Here is a 20,505-nt window from a genome sequence, read left to right as displayed (position 1 = left end):
CAAAAGAAAGGTGTGCGCAAGAACAGAATATCGGCCATCGAAGCTCTTACCTTATAAACGATGCCTCGCGATGCAGGAATAAGGTACAATGGGCGATGTCAGTGGGTGTTCGCTTTCGATGCGCATACAGTTATAGCCTTGCGTAACGCCGGACTCAGCCTGACCTTGGCGCCTTTTACCGTGAACATATGCGTAGTCACAGTACCGTCGATTCGCGAGTCTATATTGTCCTCTTAGAAATAAGGGAATAAAAGCAGCGCTTTTCACGTGCGCAGCTTGAAACCATGCAGCTTTATTGTGCTTGCAACCATGGCAGCACGTGGCGTGCGGACTTCATGGCAGGTCAATAAACGTCGCATTGAAAGCAGAGCGGTCCACGGCGATGGCGGAGGTATTGGTGTCTTATGTAATCTAATACAACAATCGGTGTCCGTTCTCGTTCGAGGAGAATGTCGTTTGTATTGAGAGGCTGCTGTGGCAGCGCTTGATTTGGGAGATTGTGGCGTAAGAATTTGCAGAGGCGCCAATATTGCTTCGCTATAAAGATTTCTTTGTTATAGATCACCTAGATAGGAAATGCATAAAAGAGACTTCTTAGGCAGGGTTAAATTAAGTTGTGCATGACACGCTTCGCAACGATGAGGGTTTTCACCCCGGGTGAGATTATAACGGCGCTCGCTCACATTTATTGTCACAAAAACTGATTTTAGCGCTTTCTTAACAAGAGACAAATAGCAACGCCTTCCTCTCCACTGAATTCACGACCAAGTTGCTGTCGTTCTTCGGGTATGCATTGTCACGAAAAAGTTTGTGATGAGTGTTAACTATTCTTTCTCGAACGAAGGCATACCTATACATTTAGCGATGCGGTGACTGTTGTGTGACGCTGGGAAGAATGTCGTTGCTTTCCTCTTTTCTGGCCTTTGCTAGCAGCAGGGTCTTTATGAATGCCCGTACGCTCTAAAGGTGAAAGCAAATAGCGAACTTTTTTCTTTCTACTTACACAAAGAATTTACCTTATTACACATTCAGACACAACTCCTTCTTTAAGCCTTTAATTAGAACGAATTATGGTATGCAATTGCTTAACTGGCAAATTCGTAACTGCTTGAATCTTTTCCCGCCTTTAATCGAAATCATTAATGGTTGTTCTTCCCTGATTTCCTTCAGGAAAACGGGGAAAATTTATTTTCTACATAACTTGTAAGCATACCCACAGGATTTGGTCAATGACTCTGCGTACGAATAGCATATCATAATGCAGTGTTGTCCTGTGTTTTTATCATTTCCCACTACGTGAATTTATGCCCTCTGATTGATTCTATAGTTTACTATTAAACTCATTCTGTCAATTTATTTTGTGCTCAGGCTACACAACTGTATAATTTGACTACTTAGTACTGGCTTCAATCCTGTTTTTTACTTATTTCCTCTGTAATCGACAGATTGCCTTTGTTCATGTGCAAGTTTGCCTTATTTTCATTTATATGTGTGTGCTGTTTGTGTTGCAAGTTTTTGTAGAGACATTGGCCCAGTCAGGCGTTCATTGCTATCGCCTTTTGCCTCTGCCCCTTGGCACTACTTCTGTACTGTCTTAAGCACAATAAACAACAAAAACAACATACGAATAGGCCTATATGGGAGTAAAAAGGCAGTTAGCTGTCCTCGGGCGCACTTCCTTTCATAAAAGGGAAGGGGCTATAGAAAACAGCTAAATCTCTTTGTGTGTTCTCGTTCTGTCACCCTCCGTTTCGTAATGGTTAGAGCGGCACTGCAGCTAATGCATTCGCCACTGCGTGAAGGAAAACCCGGTCAGTGTCAAAGCTCAGCCTGCTTAAGCGTACGAAAGCCTGAGCTTTCTCACTCTCACTCACTCACTCACTCACTCACTCACTCACTCACTCACTCACTCACTCACTCACTCACTCACTCACTCACTCACTCACTCACTCACTCACTCACTCACTCACTCACTCACTCACTCACTCACTCACTCACTCACTCACTCACTCATTCACTAACTCACTCACTCACTCTATTTTCTAGTTATCCTCTCACTCAGCCTCTGTCTCTCATTCATCTGAACCTGATACCAGATTTAATATCTGCAGCGGGTCCTTGGACCCAAGATATTAAACTTATTTTGGGAATATGGCGGAGTGCTAGACGCACTCTGGCACGGGTCGGCACGGTATTGCACTGCCTCCGGGATCGGCCCGGGGCATATTAGCGCGGCGCGTCTTTTCTTTCCCTCTTTGCTCTCCTATACTTTACCCCCTCCTACTTTCTGCACGCGGCAGCGAGCGTGGCTCGGCTTGAGCCAGTAGGCAGGCCCGTGCACTTTCCTTTTCCCTCTCAGAAACATCAGTAGTCAGTCTATCTCATTACGATAGTTCATCCATTCATCCACTCATCCCCCCCCGTTCTCTGCCCCACTCTCTCCCTCTCTCGTGCAGAGTCCAGCCCTTCGCCGGTGAGCCGTCCGTGCCCGTCGGCGGACCCGTCTCCGTGCGGCGCCCGCCTCTCGCTGTGCGCCTCACCGGCCACCGTCTCGGTGCACGGATACCTGCAGGGGGCCGCGGCGGCGGCGCGACAGCTCGGAATCGCCGTCAGTACCGTACACTGTGTGGCTGCATGTGCGCGCGTGTGTGACGCCACTTCAGCGGAGGGGACGGAAGAGCGCAGGGCTCGCCACATGTATACGAACATAAAAGCAGGCAGGCACTGACAATTTATATGCAGCAGGGAGCGATGATAGCCTATGTCACATGCGGAAGAAAAAAAAAGAGGAGAAAGCATGCTAGACGACCAGTGGGAATCGAACTTACGAGCTCCGTGCGTCGCGTACATCGCTCTATTCAACGGTGTAGCTGTCCCAGAACCTCTGCTTTCACCAGAACCAGAGATACTTGCGGAACTATATGACTAAGGCGCCAAATTGCTTTTTTTCGGCTGCGCGGTTTTCGCTCGTAAACTCGTAAAAACTCGTAAACTCGCTCGTAAAAAAAATCTTAACATAGGGCTCGCGTTAACAGAAGAAATATACCGAGTTTACTGAGTCATATCGTCGTGTAAGACTTATGATTTCAATGCATTTCCAAAGACACGTTGTTATGGTTAGTTACGTGTTACTATCATGGAGCTACAGAGCCCGGGCGGGAGTATTTTTTCGCATTACTGTTAAGCAAGATAGGTCACTCACCCCGCTAGAATGATTTGGGGATGAATAATGAGCTGCTTTATATGCGCTTACAACGTCTACGGGCTATAAAAGATCTTGATTCCAGATATGTTAGAACATTTTAACCCTCCCATAATACGCAGGCGAATGGCTAGATTCAGCATGAAAGGAGGAGCGGGGGATCTCAGACTTTTTTTCTTCCACGAACCAGTGGCCGTAAAGGGAGAGAATGGTGAAGTGGAGAGGGCAGTGGTCATCTCTTACTACCTATGATAATTTCTTCGGCGGAATCGGAAGTACCGGAAGTCAAATGGTAGCACGAAGCCGCGCAGAATGTGAAGGTAAGAGATTTCCACCGCTAGATTTCTCCACTACGCATTTTATACCTGTTCACTTGCAAAAAAATTGGAGGAGAAACTTAAGCTCCGCCTTAAAGGTATGCCGCAATAGCGTTAACGGGCCCCTTCAGCCTCGTGGGGTCCACTTTGCGCATCACTTCGCAGGCATTGTCATTCTCTACTTTCATAAACTAGGGGGAGTTCTCATACTGCTCCTGGTGGAGTGATGCAGGGAGTGATTCGCATCGCTCTCTCCGAGCAACCTCTCGCGACCAATATTAAAAAAAAAACTGCCACCTGCAACGTTGGGGAGGTTGTGATGACGTCATTAGTTCACGAGACCTAGGCGGCAGGTGGGCCACCTGATTTTTCGCTTACAACGCCGACGCCGGATTTTCTGCCGAACCGGAAACCTTAAGGCTATCGCTTTAATAATGTACGGTAAGCAGACGGCCGGTGCCAAACCTTGAGCAGTGATAAGAGATGCGATACGGCTGTAAAAGACACTGAGATATCACTGATACGGCAAATGGGCAACAAACGCAGAATTCTTGAATGCCACTAGTCCGCACGACAGCGCAGTGCGCTCAGGACCCCTGACTGCATGGTCGCAGGTCGACGGCGGTCCTCCTCCCCACCTCCGGGGGGGCGGCGGCCAGGGCTCGTCGGACGAGTCCCGCTGCACGTCGGGGGGATCGCGGCGTGGCTCCTCTCCGGGCCTCACGTGCGTCGTCTGCGGAGACACGTCCAGCGGCAAGCACTACGGCATCCTCGCCTGCAACGGCTGCAGCGGCTTCTTCAAGCGTAGCGTCCGCCGGAAGCTCATCTACAGGTACGTAGGAGAGGTCACCGAATTCGCTAAGCCTTCTCCACCAGCTTCCCAGGAGCAGTCAATGATTTTCTTTAAAATATAATGAAAGTGTTGAACTTACTGCTGTGTATATGCAGGACCCTTCGTTGTTGGGTATAATTCTCGATTTCAACCCATTTTAAGAGCCCCTAGCAGACTCCTTAACAATCAGGTTTGACCTGGTTCCTGCCCGAAAGAAAGCGTAATTTGACAGTGCGGAAAATTTAACGCACCGCATGGTAACTAGCGAACGCCTACTGCTTATTCTGTAGAGCGATGTTGTAATGACTTTGCGTCTTTTAGTGCATGCTATCCACTGCATAGTTTAATTTGTAGATAAGGTTTAAAAGTATGTTCTAGAATCGATAGGACAGACCACAGGTACTTACGGCATGTTTTATTAGGATACTTGTATCAAGCGCTACCCACGCTAACGATTTCCTGCTCCGTGGCTGTTGAACGCTTCAGATGGCCACTGTGACGTTGAATCGGCAATGTACAAACAAAGGCAGGGGAGGTCTAGCAAGGACGCAGAAATGCTTCACACTGGGTTGATAATCTATACGTGACGCAGCAATTACAACAATTGAGAAAAAATATCTTCTTTGGTAAACACTTTCTTGCTGCAAGAAGCCATTTCTAGACTGTTTATGAAAGTAGTGACGCGTGCGTTAATGTCAAATATTTTTGCTGAAAAAATACCCTAAAATAAGTCGAATCGCGAAACTTTTTATTTAACAACCGATTTCTACCTCATTTTTAGCTCTAATAACTCCACCAGATTTTTCCTCCGTGTACTGAGAACAAAATATAAAATAAAATTTATAATATATAGGGGCCCTACGTACAGCCGTGGATCCGGGCAGGTCATGATTTGAAACTGGATCAATCAACGTTAACGCATCAACCCTTTTCAATGAGAGAAATAGGCTGGTTAAAGTCAGGGAACGTGTGAGTAGGATACGTTTGTTGACCGCAGTTGACGCAGGGCAGTGTTTATTGGAGATCAGTGGGTGAGCGCATTGCCCCGAGCTTGGAACAACCTGACAATGACTGTGATTAAGGTCACCATGACTGCACGTGTTTTATTTTCACAGCAGATCCATTGGACCAAACAGGCAGTGAGTGATGGGATAGTTACCAAAAATGATCGGTAATAAGTCGAAATTCAAGTTTGCAATCTCCAGCTGTTCACAAATAGCGCACTTGGCGATGCACACATGATGCTAACGTACTAAAAACCCCGGGACGGCAGCGCCGTACAGCCGCCTGCATACTAATTCGGCCTGCGTACTCTCTAACTTTGAGTCTGTGCATGGTTTGACGCTGCCAGTGACGTTCGCTTGCCCGGCGCAGGTGTCAGGCCGGCACTGGCCGTTGCCTAGTGGACAAGGCGCACCGGAACCAGTGCCAGGCGTGCCGCCTCAAGAAGTGCCTCCAGATGGGCATGAACAAGGACGGTGAGCGCCCCCTTTTTTTTTCTCCTACACAGGGCGGATCTATGAAAGCGGGGTCGTGAGGGGGAGGGGGGCTTCTTTTTCTCCCCAAATGAGAAATTCTGCATGCTAAAATCATGCCGAACCCCATTTTTCGGCCAAAGAGGCCTAAGAAATACACGGCATGCAAGCTGGTGACAACTGCGTTTTGTTACACTTTCTGACACGTGGCGCACATGCACATCTCGGCCAGGGAATTCGAGTTGACCTGCTGCACATAAAAATTTACGTAATTTATGTGATACAGACTACTGGCTCCTGACGTTTTCGGTCGTCCTAATACATGCTCCATTAAAAAAAGAAAAGAAAAAAAGGATTCAACATAATTCCAGATGTTTTCTTCTCTTGGGATATTTAATTTGTTTACACCAGACACTTTTCTTAGGCTCCAAGAAACACCGTTTGGGAAATGGTAGAAAATACAGATATGCATAATTTCAGATGTTTTCTTCTCTTGGGATATTTAATTTGTTTACACCAGACACTTTTCTTAGGCCCCAAGAAACACCGTTTGGAAAATAGTAGAAAATAGGGATATGCCCATGAAATGTTTCAGAAGACATGAAAACATGAGCTAGAAAACAACGGCGACTTAGTTGATGGAACATGGCATTGCATGTATCGTGCAAGGGCTTGAAGCCATAACAGCCCTGCACGCAGAAATGCCGCCTTCTTCACGAATACAATTTAGTGTCGTTTTCAGCCGTACTGCTTCAGTCAGTGTGAACAGCACAGACTCACAGAAGCGGATATATGTCGAACGCAGCAGGATATTTCGTACTGTTTGACCGGCGGGCTAAAGAAATTGCGCAGGAAAGGCTGCGTTTCATGCTCCCAGCGAAAGACTTGTCCGAGAAACCATGCCCGAGTAATCAGCGCGGTATCTCAGTGGAGGAATTCTTGCTGAGAACAAGTTCATTGATTTCTTCACTGTTATGGCAAAAGGACGCACTTTTGACGGAAGCGCTTTGAAAATTAATTCCTACATCATTTATTTTCACAGCTTTCACAGCTTTATTTCTGCTGTGAATAACCAGGTGTTCGAAATTTATCTGGAGCCCTCCACTACGGCACCTTTTTCTTCCTTTCTTCTTTCACTCCCTCCTTTATCCCTTCCCTTACGGCGCGGTTCAGGTGTCCAACGATATATGAGACAGATACTGCGCCATTTGCTTTCACCCCAAAAATTATTATTATTATCATCATCATTTTGAGGGCCGTATTAAAGAATGCAAAGTATCCGAAATCGATCTGGATTTCTCGAGCAAGGAGCGGTTCAACAGGTATGCATATATGTGTAGCTTTCGCACCATAAAGTGCATTATTTTTCCCCCCTTATCTTGAGTACAAACGTCAGTGATCTCCCCGCTTTACTTAATCTGAACGCTGAATGACGTATAGCCTCGATCAGCACCTCCTTTCTCCCTCTCTTCGCACCACCAAATTAACACCAACAACTTGCTCCGGACGGATGCGTTTAACCTCCGCCAAGCACTCACGTATACGGTCGGCCGAGAGTCATCACGAACTTATTTCCAGCAGCGCCCCCTGGGGGAGACACGCTTATCACTTCTTTGTGTGTTTCCACTTCGTCGGTTGCTGTCACCCTGCTTCTAACACACCCCTGCCCACTTCACCATACCGCACATGCGCGCTGGCCGCAGGGTTGACGGAAGAGTGTTTGCAGAGCGCTTTACGGCACGTGCAGCGGCGCTGTCCGGGGTTCGCGCAGCCGCGTCGTTTAACGAGGTTAGAGGTCGGTAGGCCCCACCGCGCCCCCTCGCCTCGAGAGCGGAGAGCGGGGGTGGATGCGAATCGAGGGGTTCGGTCGGTTCGTTGTCTTGATTGGATTTGCTTCGCCGGCCCCAGCACACAGGAGGCCACGGGAGCGCTGTCGGCGTGGTGGCGTGTAGCACTTGCGAAGTACCTGAAAAGAGCTGGTGGGCAGAGAGGCTTTTAAGACAATCTCAGCTGCTGTTGACACCGCCACAGTCATTGCATTAACCTTAACCATCGAGTACCAGGACCTCCCGCGACAGATGAAGCATGGAGGGCGGTGCAGAAGCGAATAACAGAGAGTGGGTAAAACGTAATCCGATCACAATGCCAAATGAATTGGTGATCTTGTTTTCACCTCGCGTGGGAATTTCTCGCAGCGTTAACGCCGTACGAATGAGACGACCCTCACCACCACGGGCGATCGCGGAACATTTGCGTCTAAAGCGGTAAAACGTGTTGTGCGTGTATTTTTGTAGCAGTGGCGGCTTTATGGGTCACACTGAGAGGAGTCGGTTCCATTTGAACCATGTATTCCTTGGATTTTTTAAGCCGTAAAAATGAATTCAGCATGGTTTTCTTGTGAAAATCGGGCCCTGTTTGGTAGCGTGTTTATTGCGCGACGTGATACTAGTCTAGGTAGCTTGAACCTCCTCATCCGCTGGGCCGAGCGTGACCTGCATATCTTGGAAGTTATTCTGCGCGCTACTTAGTCCGACGAGGGACCAAAAACATGATGGCATCATTCGCTCTTGGCGAAAACTGTGTGTGCACGATTAGTGTTTGGCACATTTCCCAGGCATAAAGGTTTTAATAATCATTCGTTTTTGGGAAAGGAAATGGCGCAGCACCTGGGAGGGAGTGAAAGAAGAAAGGAAGAAAGAGGTGCCGTAGTGGAGGGCTCCGGAAAAATTTCTACCACCTGGGGATCTTTAACGTGCACTGACATCGCACAGCACACGGGCGCCTTAGCGTTTTGCCTCCATAAAAACGCAGCCACCGCGGTCGGGTTCGAACCCGGGAACTCCGGTTCAGTAGCCAAGGGCCCTAACCACTGAGCCACCGCGGCGGGGCTATAAAGGTTTTAAATAACGTTTCATGCACTATCAAGCAGGGGCGCTACATATCATGCGAGCCAATAATTTTTGTATAATGCTGCTCTGTACTGAAAAGGCTGAAAACGCCATTTTGCGTTAATCATTTTTTTGTTCATGATTTGCAGACAATTTTGGTTTCAGTGCCTCTCTCTATGTGCGAAGCGAAAATGAGCACGAATTTTCCCAATGCCATTGTTTATTACCCAGCATTTGCCCTGTAGCCGCATAGATCTTTTAGCCGAACGGTTGTGTTTTCTTTCTCGCCCTGCCACCGTTCGCTGCTTGTCCGATCGGGAGGCGTGGCAGAGGCGACATCTGTAGGTGCGTGCGAGAGACGCTCGCGTGTGTGTTGCACCAGGTGCATCTCCCCTTCCTTTCCCAAACCCTGCAGCGGTACAGAACGAGCGTCAGCCGCGCAACACGGCCACCATTCGGCCCGAGTCGCTGGCCGACTCCGAGCGGCTGCTGCGCGAAGGCGCCGCCGTGGGCGTGTTCCCTCACGCTCCCAGCGCCGCGGCAGCGGCTGCGGCGGCAGCAGCCGCGGCCGCCCGCTACCTGGCGCTGGACCGGGCCGCCGCGGCGTCGCAGCAGCCGCGTGACCTGCATCACCGGCCGGCCAAGTACGAGCGTCGGGACGACGCGCCCACCAAAGAAGGTAAACGTTACCTTAGTGCGACCTGCGCGCCACCGACCCCGCGTATATACAGCGAACTACCACTTGAAACAACTTTAGGACCATTTAGAGAACTGTTGGCATGGCCGACAGTTTGCCTAAATGAAATAGCCACTTAACGGCTTATTTTAATGAGCTGATGTAGACATCAAGTACTAAACTGTCTCTAAAGGCATCTCTTTCACGATACTGAGAACTTGGAAGTCTCGGTTACAGGCAATAATGTACTGAACTGGCATTCAATTGTACTTAGAAACAGCGCGAAGAAACACGGACACCACGAAGAAACGACACACACGAGCGCTCGTGTGTGTCGTTTCTTCGTGGTGTCCGTGTTTCTTCGCGCTGTTTCTAAGTACAATGCATTACCAACTAGCCCGGAACCTTGTTCTTCTGGCATTCAATATTGTGATCGTGGTGAACTGAGCGAGTTTGCTCGTGCTTTTAGGCAGCTTTTGTGGCACAGATGGCTGCTGGGCGGTTAAGGCTTTAAACTTCTGGACATCGATTATACGTAGTGCGGCACTTGCTGAAATTTTCGTGAAAGGCAATTTTCCTGGATCACGCTCTTTAGGCACTAAGTATACGGTTGCTTCTCAGGCTACAAGCTAGCTGTCTAGCCATACCTAACTAAAGCAGAGACACATGGTGTTTTTTTTAAGTTTGTAGATTTTTTCTTGAAAACTGCGAGAAATAGCCCAGTGCGGTCTGTGCAGGTTGATTGTAGAGCAAGGCAGAGATTATGTAAGTGCGTGATAGAGCTGAATAATTAGGCGAATAACAAACTAAAATAACTAATCAACTTTTTTATTTTTGATTTTATCTGCCAAGATTACACTGCGAAATTGAGAGCGTCAACACAGAAGGCGAGCGCAGTTTTTAAATTTCTTAATCGACAATGCGATTCCGAATATTGAACGTCAGAAATACGCATTGAAATGAGCTGAAATGGCGTCGCTGCGTATAGTATCGTCGCTGAAACACGTTAGCTACATCTACGTCATAAAATACACAAATGGAAACTGTATTTGCCGCATTACATACGCGAGCGACACCATTTTATAAATGCGCAACGCGGGAAAGCCAACTCAACGTGCTTTCAAATGAGTATTTTGACGTTCGATATTTCGAAACGCATTGCCGATTAAGAAAATTTTAAAACTGGACTCACCTCTTATGTTGGCACTCTTTAATTTCAGAATAAAATCTTGTCCTCTTAACGCAAGTGCGTTAAGGCTCCCATTCTGCAGAAAAGAGGGCGTCGGCGTTGTGAGCGAGAAATCGCCTGAGAAGCAACCTATAGGTGTGCAACCTTGGTCACGTGACCTTTTAGCTTCATCACAATCTGCCCATCGGATCGTGAGCAGACTGACCACAGTGGCAGGTGTCTGTTAAATCAATGATATGACGTGAGCGGTTGCTAGAGAAGAGCAACCTGGTTCGCACAAGCACCACAGATGGCAGCACCTGCCATCGCAGGGCAGTGGCGCATCACTTAACCGCTGCACCACTGCGCCAGCAGTGGTATGAGGATTCCCAGGGATCGGTGATTGTAAAGTCGAGAATGACGAATTCCGCATATATGGACATTAACCCATTAACTCTACCGCGCCCTACCCTTAATACGGAGCTTAAGTGTTCCCTCCAATTTAACAGTCGCTGTCTGAGTGCCCTCAATGCTGAAAACAGTGTGGTGTTCAGCTGGCTTCAGACAATATGCAAGCGTTGGGCGATGGCGCGAGAACGTGCGAGGATGCGTCTCATATAATTTCCTGACGCCCTTGGTTGCGGAACGCTGTCACACATCTGTCTTGGCAGTATTGAAGGAAGCCTATAGAGCGGAGTGATATGTGAGGCAACTCGCCGGTGCCGGGGAGACGTACTTGGAAGGAGCGTATGGTGTCTGTAGCGAATTAGCAAAGCATGAGCGAGTGAAACGCGTGTAAGTTGTATTGCTTTCCTTCTTATTGTAGCGTTTGCGTGTAAACCTAAACGCATGCATGTCTAAAGAGTACGGCAGAACTTTGGCAATAATTAGGCGTTTGTCGCAGCTGAAGTTAGATCTCAAGAACAGCAAATTAGTCTGCATATAATAGACATCTCGCTAACCGCCCACATTCGCCAGTTTTAAAGCATCAGTCAGATTAGGCACGAAGGTTGTACTTGCTCGAATATTATACCCAAAGCATGATGACCTACTGTGTGAGTGCATTGGCACCCAGAGACCATGTCCGTACACAGTTAATATTTGATGATGATGATGATGATGATGATGATTGTTTTTATGGCGCAAGGGCAGCTTTGCCCAAGAGTGCCATGACACAAGGTAGTTTTTCATTGCACAAAGTGGGGTCAGAGACCCATTTCCTAAGCATTTCACCCCAAAGAAGCCGAGCACCAGACCAGGGGAAGGCTTGTACCCATTGTATCACCGGTGGGTACCCGGCGGCACTGGGGATCGAACCCCGCACCTCCCGCAAGCGAGGCGGATGCTCAAACCACTAGGCCACCGCTGCGGTGCCACAATTAATATTTACCGCATCATATAGATTGATCAGCAGTCTTTATGCTCGAACACTGTGATGAGAATAGAGCGCGAATCACACTGTGCACGAATGCTTCGTGGCGTGCAGAGGACACGTCCGAGTCGGGCGGTTGTCGCGACGACCTGGGCAATGGCGGCGGGCCGGGCGAGTCGGCCGTCAGCGCAGTGACTGGGAACGGCGCCCGGCGCTCCCCGCTGAATCTGCTGCCGCCGCCCCTGCTGTGCCAGCAGCAGCAGCAGGGGCCCATGCCGGGCTACGGGGAGTTTCCCCTCTACCCGGTGGCCCAGGAGAGCGTGTACGAGACCTCGGCGCGGCTCCTCTTCATGGCCGTCAAGTGGGCCAAGAACCTGCCCTCCTTCTCCAACCTGCCCTTCAGGGACCAGGTACACCTACAATTTTGACACGAATACGCCTGTATGGGAGTAAAAAGGAGAATGAGCTGTCCTGTGGGACTGCGCTAGAGGACTGCTTACTACCTTATTACTTCTTTTTGGAGTGTACGTACACGACGTTATGTACCCGACTTAGGCAATATGCTTTGACATTACAAACACAATTCAGAGACTGTTGTCTATAAACCTTCGACAGCGTCTACTGACAACTCCCGTTTCTTGGTTAGAGAAAGTGCGTAGCTCTCGAAGAGGCAGAAATAATGTTGTCAATAGAATTCACTGTGTAGACAGTCTGTACAAATGAATAGATAAAATGAAGTTGATGTCTCTACCGACGCGAACTCGCGAATGATATATGGATCACCTACAGAGAAAAGAAAATATTTATAAGATGACAACAGAGACAAAAAAGAAGTGTGTGTCCAGTCCGTGGCCCAATTTCGTACAGGATATCCATGATGCACATAACCGTGTAGACAGACACGTGTGTGATGATCCAGCAGACACACATTGTGCATGCCGGACGGAGGAAAGGAAACAAGGGGACTAATACACAAAAGAGGACGTCGTACATATATAGATGCCACTGTTCGTCCTAACGCTGACGCCAGACGATAGACTATTTGGTCTTAAGGAGAGCAAACGCCCTGATCAGTAGAGGTCCGTTGGATCATGATTTTGGTCTGGGCTAGTTAGTTCATTTCTATCAATGGATCAGTCCAGCGCGAAAGACCAAGGACACAATAGAGAACACACAGGCAGCTGTGCTGCTGTGTTGTGTGTTCTGTTTTGTGTCCTCGTTCCTTCTCACTGAATTAATCTGTTGAGAGAAGTCAGGAAGATTCTCTATTCATTTACATCGAAGAATAGAGATGAGGATTACTTTTGAATGTGAGCACTGGTGTTAGTCAAGGAACTCCTCACAGGCGTCATTTAATAATAATTGGTTTTGGGGGAAAGGAAATGGCGCAGTATCTGTCTCATATATCGTTGGACACCTGAACCGTGCCATAAGGGAAGGGTAAAGGAGGGAGTGAAAGAAGAAAGGAAGAGAGAGGTGCCGTAGTGGAGGGCTCCGGAATAATTTCGACCACCTGGGGATCTTTAACGTGCACTGACATCGCACAGCACACGGGCGCCTTAGCGTTTTTCCTCCATAAAAACGCAGCCGCCGCGGTCGGGCTTCATTTCAAAGTGGCAATCGCAGTCACACTCTCTGGGTGCGCAGGTGATCATCCTGGAGGAGACGTGGTCCGAGCTGTTCCTGCTGTGCGCCATCCAGTGGTGCCTGCCACTGGAGGCGAGCCCACTGTTCAGCCCCGCCGAGCACGCGGCGCTTGCGCTGCACAACAGCAACAACAGCAACGGGGCCCAGCACCAGGGTCGCGAGGGCGGCCACCACAACGCCAAGGCCCCGCTGACCGACGTGCGCATCCTGCAGGAGGTGCTGGCGCGTTTCCGGGCCATCGGTGTCGACCCCGCAGAGTTCGCCTGCCTCAAGGCCATACTGCTCTTCAAGGCCGGTCAGTGCCACCGCGAGACTAGCACTCGCTGCAGCCACCGCAGAAACAATAGGTTTCCCGGATGTGTTTAAAACACAGCAGCATTTCTGAGAATGTGCTTATAGTTTCTACTTACAGCTGCTGGTCGTGGTGGCTTCTGTAGGACGAGCAGATAATACAGCATTCTCAAAACATTTTCGCTTAAAAAAATGTAAACGTCATCAACATAAGATTTTTTTATTTCACTCAAAAGAAAAGGTAGAATTATCACACAATAATGATTTGTTTTGATGCTCTTCGGGAACGCATCTGTAGTCGAAAATAAAATATTGTCATCTGGTAAACTAACCAAAGCTTTGTCATCAACTCTTCCAGTCATTTTGCCATTCAGCGCACGCTATAGGAACGAAGTCTACCGGCGTTTTATACAGTGGCGGTGGTGAGGTGAAACTCGCGGTGAGGTCAGTGCATTCTGAAATGGCCCCACAGACTCACAGCCCACAGAATAGAGAAAGCGTATTTTATCGGTGCTCCGCACACACTAGTGAACAGATTTATGCACGCCGTGCGTCTCGTGTTTGATATTACAGCGTTTCATATTTCGTCTTCGCCATGGCGTCGAAACGTTAACATCTCGCTGTTCACTCATTCATTGCTCGCTCATGAAATGTGATTTTTTCAGCCAATTAAAAAACAACATTAGCCGTTGAATAAAGCGTACCTAATTTGCGGATCGCACTGCATGTCAAAAATTGCTTAAGAAAGCATAGAAGCCTTCTAGCAGTCAAAATGCTAGCATATTTTCGATGCAGTTACCCTGTAATATCAGACAAGTCTTTTAATTTTACTTTTGTTTTTTCAGAGTAGTTCTTTGCGGGCTTCTCCACTTGTACTGTCGGGGACACGGGTCTCCTTAATGCACAGGCGGAGAAGAATAGTGACAAAAGGCTATTCCAGCTTGGTGCACACTAAAACTTAGGGAGGAAAAATGAGTCTTTCGATTCCATTTTTTTACAATACAGCGACTAGAAAAGAAACATTAGAGGAAAGAAAAAAATCCTCTCGATTGCACTCCAGGAAGCAAATACCGTCCGAAAAGTAGACCGTGGCCTTCAGAGCCAGCTTTAATGAACGATTTCGGCTGTGGTTTGTTCTCTTTTCTTTTCGAATGGCTTTGTGTGTTCTACCCGAGCATACAATGCTGGCAACATGTGTGCATGGAAGCTTCATCCCTGACATCTCCGCCGCTCGCAGATTCCCGCGGCCTGAAGGACGCGCACCAGGTGGAAGCCCTGCAGGACCAGGCGCAGCTCATGCTGCAGCAGCACGTCAAGACGCAGCATCCTACGCACCCGGTCAGGTAGGCGCGGCGCTCACCTATGTCAAAGCTCCTAAATTAACTTAAGTGGGCTATTGGTCTGACTTGCTTTGCGCAAGGGGAGGAGGGTAAAAATTCTTGTTTTCGTTTTCTACAGCAGTAGTTCATTAGTTGTTATACATACCTCTAGCATCTTATTAACACCGCCAGGGGTATTCCTAGGAATTTATTTTTTTTCTGGGGGGGGGGGGATGTTTAAATTTTTAGGGGGGAGGGAGGGGGCGGCGTTCGGCCATATCTGCAATTGGAAGCTATAGTATTAGCGCACTTAAATGTATTCGTTACAAATTACGGGGTGCCATCAGAAAAGCAATGGCGTGTGAAGACAAATCCTTGAACTCTACAGCAATGAGCACATGCTGTAGGACTAAATGTGCTTGAGACATACAAATGTTCGTATCATTAACCAACTTATAAACGCTGACACGAAAAGAGCCGGGAAAATCAATCATCTCATCTACTTTCTTTTACGTGTTCGTAATTGCGCTTTCGCCATTTTAATGAGCACGTTTGCTTCCAGCATTCGTTTTGCGCTGATATCGCTACATTCATCGAGCGAAATGCCGCCATTACGATGACAGGACGCGAGGAGTGAATACGCTGAGGCACTGCGTTTCCGCACATGCATGATCCGCTTCTCCAACCTGTGCCTGACTTCATTCACCGTGCAATGTAAACAAAAATCAAACAGCGGACGGCTTTTCTCTCTATCCGCATCAATTAGAGCGACGCATGTGAACCGGAAGGAGCGTGCGTACAGTGGCTCGCCCGGTGACAAACCGTTCTCCATACCGTCCCCCCCCCCCCCCCCCCCCCCCGCAGATTTGGCCGGCTGCTGCTGATGCTTCCGTCACTGCGTTACGTGCCGGCTGAGCGCGTGGAGGCCCTCTACTTTCAACGCACCATCGGCAACACGCCCATGGAGAAGCTGCTGTGCGACATGTTCAAGTGCTGATCGCCGCGCACGCCGCCGCACTCCCGCGCCGCGCGATCAGAGCGCCACCTGGTGTGCAGACCGTAAGTGCGTGGCTCACCCTTGCATCGAACGGAATGTCGTGACGCGATAGTGTCAGCCTTAGAAGGATGCCATCGCTCGGAGGTACTTCGTCTTACGACGGGAAAGAGATGAGACAAATTATGCCATGCACATTAGTGACGAGCTCCTCACGCTCACTGATTTAAAAATGAGAAAGAATGTTCGACAACATTCGTACACGTTGCGAAAGCGTGGCGTATCCATATATGCAGAATTGGTCTTTCTCTCCACTTAGCAGTCATAGATCCCTGAGAGTCCTCATACCATTCCTGGCGTAGCTGGTGCAGCGGTTAAGCGGTGCGCCACTTCCCTGAGATGGCAGGTGCTGCCCCCGGTGGAATTTGTGCTAGCCAGGTTGCTTTCTGAGAGACAAACGCTGGAAGATTTTGCTAGGCTCCGAACCTCCGGAGAACTGTAAGGTAACTCCACAAAACACATCAACAACACGGGCTTGTACATCAGAGCCTCAAGTCGTTGAAGTATTCTACAGCACGCTATAGTGAGCAAAATAGTGTAAATATATCTACAGCTTTGCTGAAGGTTAGAAAGTGTTCACGTGCCTGAGTCGCTAACAGACATCAGGTTCGCCTTAGTCCTTTCCACGTCACCAACATTCTTTCCCCAATGTGAAACCGCTGCAAAATTCCTTAGGTCGTTCACAAATCCACATTCTTTCATTTGTGACTTCGCCAGCGATTGCATAGCTAAAAAGCGCAGAAAATGGACCAGAATAAGTTTACCTCTGTGCTGCACTCGTGAGCTCTGTGCGTTCTCATGTCTCCAAAGTCTCCATTCAGCTCATAATTGTGGTGAAAATTTTGTGAATTTGCTTTTATATTCAAATGCTAATATTGCCGACAAACTACTTTCGCAGGCCTAATTTTGAGGGTCTAACTCGGCTAAGCTTTTTCGCGTGTTCAGAATGTGCCATTGGTGCGGAAGTAACTCGCTGTGAAATCGAGTGACTATTGGCGGTGAGAGAGCTTTAAGCAAAGATCCAATTTTGCCCCGAAATTTCAAGTCGTGAAAGATTTTTGTGTTCTCCTTTCTTGCCCCTTGCTCCATGTGCGTTTTAACACGTTTAACTGCATGCATCTTGCGGCTTTTACGCGTTTTCCCCAATGCCATCTTCAACCTTGGCTTTCGGTTCCATATCCCAAGGTGGCAGGTTCGACCCCGGCCGCGGTGGCAATAATTAGATGGAGGCGAATACAAAAAAATCCCACGTGCTGTGTGATATCCGCGCAACTTAAATAACCTCAGATGGTCTAAATTAATACGGAGCCCTCCACTACTGCATCCCTCATAGCCGATGTGCCGCTGCGGGACGTTAAACGCCACGATTTACATAAGACATTGTGGCTTCACCACATACAACGTTTTCCGGTAGTTTATGCCAGCTTCCTTTTTGCAGGTCGACTTGAATGTCCAGAGTGGGCAGCTCTTCTTCCTCGTGGAGAGAGACACTCCTGAGCCCAGGTCTTGCCCGACCGTGTCGAGTTCACCCGTTCAACGCCAGAAGACACGTGGCACTTGTACAGATCATCCCTGCCTCTCCCCCCCTGTGATTGTTGCCTAGTCAAAGACAAACTGACTGCGCTGTTTGTGGATAGTGCGCACAGTACAAAGCGCATCGTATTGACCACTTGCCCAGCCACCAGTTTTCGGTCGCACTGGAACAGGCCAAGTGCTAGTTACTGTCCCGTGTCGACTTGATTGACTCAGAACATTGTGCCAGAAATTGTGTTCACATCACAACCTCGTATAGGGGGCACATGGGTGGGTGCTGCATGCCAATTTCACGTGAAACAACAATGAAATTAACGAGAAATGAGACTAACTTCGGGAACGCCGAAACCTTGGAGCTGGTATGTAAATCTATGGAGATAAAACCGGTGCGAAATGCCAATAACTGACTTTTTATTCAGGTTGGTCAATAACTTTTAACCAATAAAGAGTATTAGTCTTTTCAAAAAAAAAAAGAAAGACGCATAAGGTTACGTATGTGTGCCGGAACCTGACCTGCAATAAGAAACAAACAGCACCTGGTTCTCGCTAATATATCCTTTTCAGAGAGCTTTTTAATATAGCATGGTGTTTTCTGACTGAGCTAATTACCTCGTTTTGTCTGCCTTGCGTAGCATGTCTTGCTTTCAGCAGTGACTAGTTATTCGGCGCACATGTTCCCCAACCCAACGTTGCAATCTGCTTAAGTCTCGTAAAGAATGCTGTGTGAACCACGAACTCTTTTCGCTTCACTCGACTTTGTTTCATTCCTTCGAACTTTTCCTTCATGTTGCTGGCAAATGTCTTCGCCTGTTTCTCAACGCTACTCGCGGACGCTGCTATTTTCTCAACACCAACAGGACTGTACATGCGCTAATCCTCTTGGCAGGCTATCGAGAACACGCGTCCAGTGCGAGGCGCTAATTCTTTGGCCAAGGTACATGGAGCTCATTTTATACAGTGCCACGAGAGGGCGCTATACAGCTTACGTGGGCCCGAGTGGCCGAATACAAATATCTCGGGGTATGGGTAAACGAAGGGCAGATGTACACGGAAAAGCACGAGCAGTAGTCTCTCATAGCAAAATTGAGAAGAGATGCCGGAATAATGAAACATAGCGCATTGTGGGGGTACAACAGGTATGAAGTACTGAGAGGTATTTGGAAAGGAATAATGGTGCCGGGGCTTAGACTCAGGAATGCGGTTCTGTGCTTAAGGGCAGAAGTTCAGTCGAGATTAGAAGTAAATCAGAGAGCTGTTGGAAGATTAGCATTAGGTGCCCACGGGCAGTGGATCGTCCGAGTGTTCCTCAGGGCGTTCGTTCGCATAGTATTTTACTCTGAGCAAGCTCAGAGTAAAATACTATGCGAAGAACGCCTGAGGAAACTGGACGATAACAGGTGGGCAGCTAAGGTATTTAAATAACTATACAGAAAGAGTGTTGACTCACAGTGGCGGAAAAGAACTAGAAAGCTAACCAGTAAGTTTGTCAGACACGAAAAAGGAGAAAGAAAGAGCATTAAACGACAAGTTAAAAACGCGGAAGGTAAAAATTGGATAGATTCAATGGAAAAGAAGCATATAGTGTAGAACTATATCGATACTGGAAAAGGAATTTTATGATTACTCAAGAGGCACTGCCCTCCTCTTTCAAGCTAGGTTAGAGTGTCTTAGAACGCGCAGCTATGAAAAGAAATTTAACGAAGATGACATGTGCTGTGTGTGGTAAATCTGTAGAAACAATAGAACACCTCATACTAAAATGTGATGGTATCCATCCCGATGTCGATGCAGGCACAGTCACTCTTCCTGAGACCCTAGGGTTTAGAGATAACAATAGTCATGTAAACAAATCTGCGGTGGAAATCAGCAAAAAGCGATTGGAAGATTGGTGGCTCAAAAGCAGAGAGGCGACATAAGTTGAAAAGTGTAGGAAGGCGTATTTTAAGGAAAATGGCGAATTTTATTGACGACTTACAGCACTGTTAAACAAAAATAAAGGATAAAAAACTGAGCATGGTGGCAACTGCCATCACCCTGTTTCAAAGGGGGCGCTCCTACCTTCCATCCATCCATCCATCCATCCATCCATCCATCCGGGAGGGAGAAATGAAGAGATAGTTGCTTTCACTCGCCAAGTGCAGCATGCCGTATCGTTTCCTGTAGGCACGGTCGTTCTCTGTATGACCAAACACACACAAGCCTCGCGTGGTCCTAAAATTAGTCCTAGTGTCAGTCCAAAGGCCATGGATTTTGACGTGATTGTCGCTTTGTACCATGGTGCATTCAATTATATACTATAAGCCTCAAACCACAGCATTCTGAGCGGGGAAGATCCGAGAGGCTTTAGGTCGTTATTAACATATAAGTGACGCTACGGTGGAGCGATTGCCGGCAGACTAAGCAAGGCTAATCCCACATGTAGCATGCAACAACTCAACTCCACTCAACTGATGATTGCGCAGAGCTCTGCAGTCGACGTGTATACTACTTAGGACATTGGAGCCACTTGTTGTAGTATGCCTCTTTGTCAACTGCCCTACACAACCGGGGCGACCGCAAGCAAGTATTGCTGCTCCAGCTTACAATCTGGAGCAGAAGTTGTTAATAAGAAGTGCGAACAAAGGTGTTGAACTTGTCAGGTGATGAACGCGAGGTCTCGGACTAGACTTCAGTCCGCAGATACCGCACTGTAACATGTAAACTGTCGTCGTAGTGGTATTTAGGTGTCTGT

At 48.0% G+C, this 20,505-nt stretch overlaps 1 protein-coding gene across 2 annotated transcripts in view; it reads left to right on the top strand.

Annotated features, from left to right (window-relative positions):
* Hr51 (photoreceptor-specific nuclear hormone receptor 51) overlaps positions 1-18,502 on the top strand; it is a 48,749-nt gene extending 30,247 nt beyond the window's left edge. The window contains exons 2-10 of one of the 2 annotated variants that reach the window (XM_077659785.1): positions 2,457-2,608; positions 4,134-4,351; positions 5,726-5,829; positions 9,130-9,393; positions 12,045-12,340; positions 13,578-13,872; positions 15,106-15,211; positions 16,052-16,246; positions 17,680-18,502. In XM_077659785.1, the coding sequence (XP_077515911.1) occupies positions 2,457-2,608; positions 4,134-4,351; positions 5,726-5,829; positions 9,130-9,393; positions 12,045-12,340; positions 13,578-13,872; positions 15,106-15,211; positions 16,052-16,184 (1,568 nt within the window). In that variant the 3' untranslated portion in view covers positions 16,185-16,246; positions 17,680-18,502. Of the gene's footprint in view, positions 1-2,456; positions 2,609-4,133; positions 4,352-5,725; positions 5,830-9,096; positions 9,394-12,044; positions 12,341-13,577; positions 13,873-15,105; positions 15,212-16,051; positions 16,247-17,679 lie in introns of both variants that reach the window. The other variant, XM_077659784.1, reaches the window with a different exon arrangement.
* Positions 18,503-20,505: the final 2,003 nt, after the last annotated feature.

This window comes from Amblyomma americanum, chromosome 3, assembly GCF_052857255.1.
Source record: "Amblyomma americanum isolate KBUSLIRL-KWMA chromosome 3, ASM5285725v1, whole genome shotgun sequence".
NCBI lineage: Eukaryota > Metazoa > Arthropoda > Arachnida > Ixodida > Ixodidae > Amblyomma > Amblyomma americanum.
Note: the sequence above shows the minus strand (reverse complement) of the source record. Positions and strands in the feature narration are given on the sequence as shown.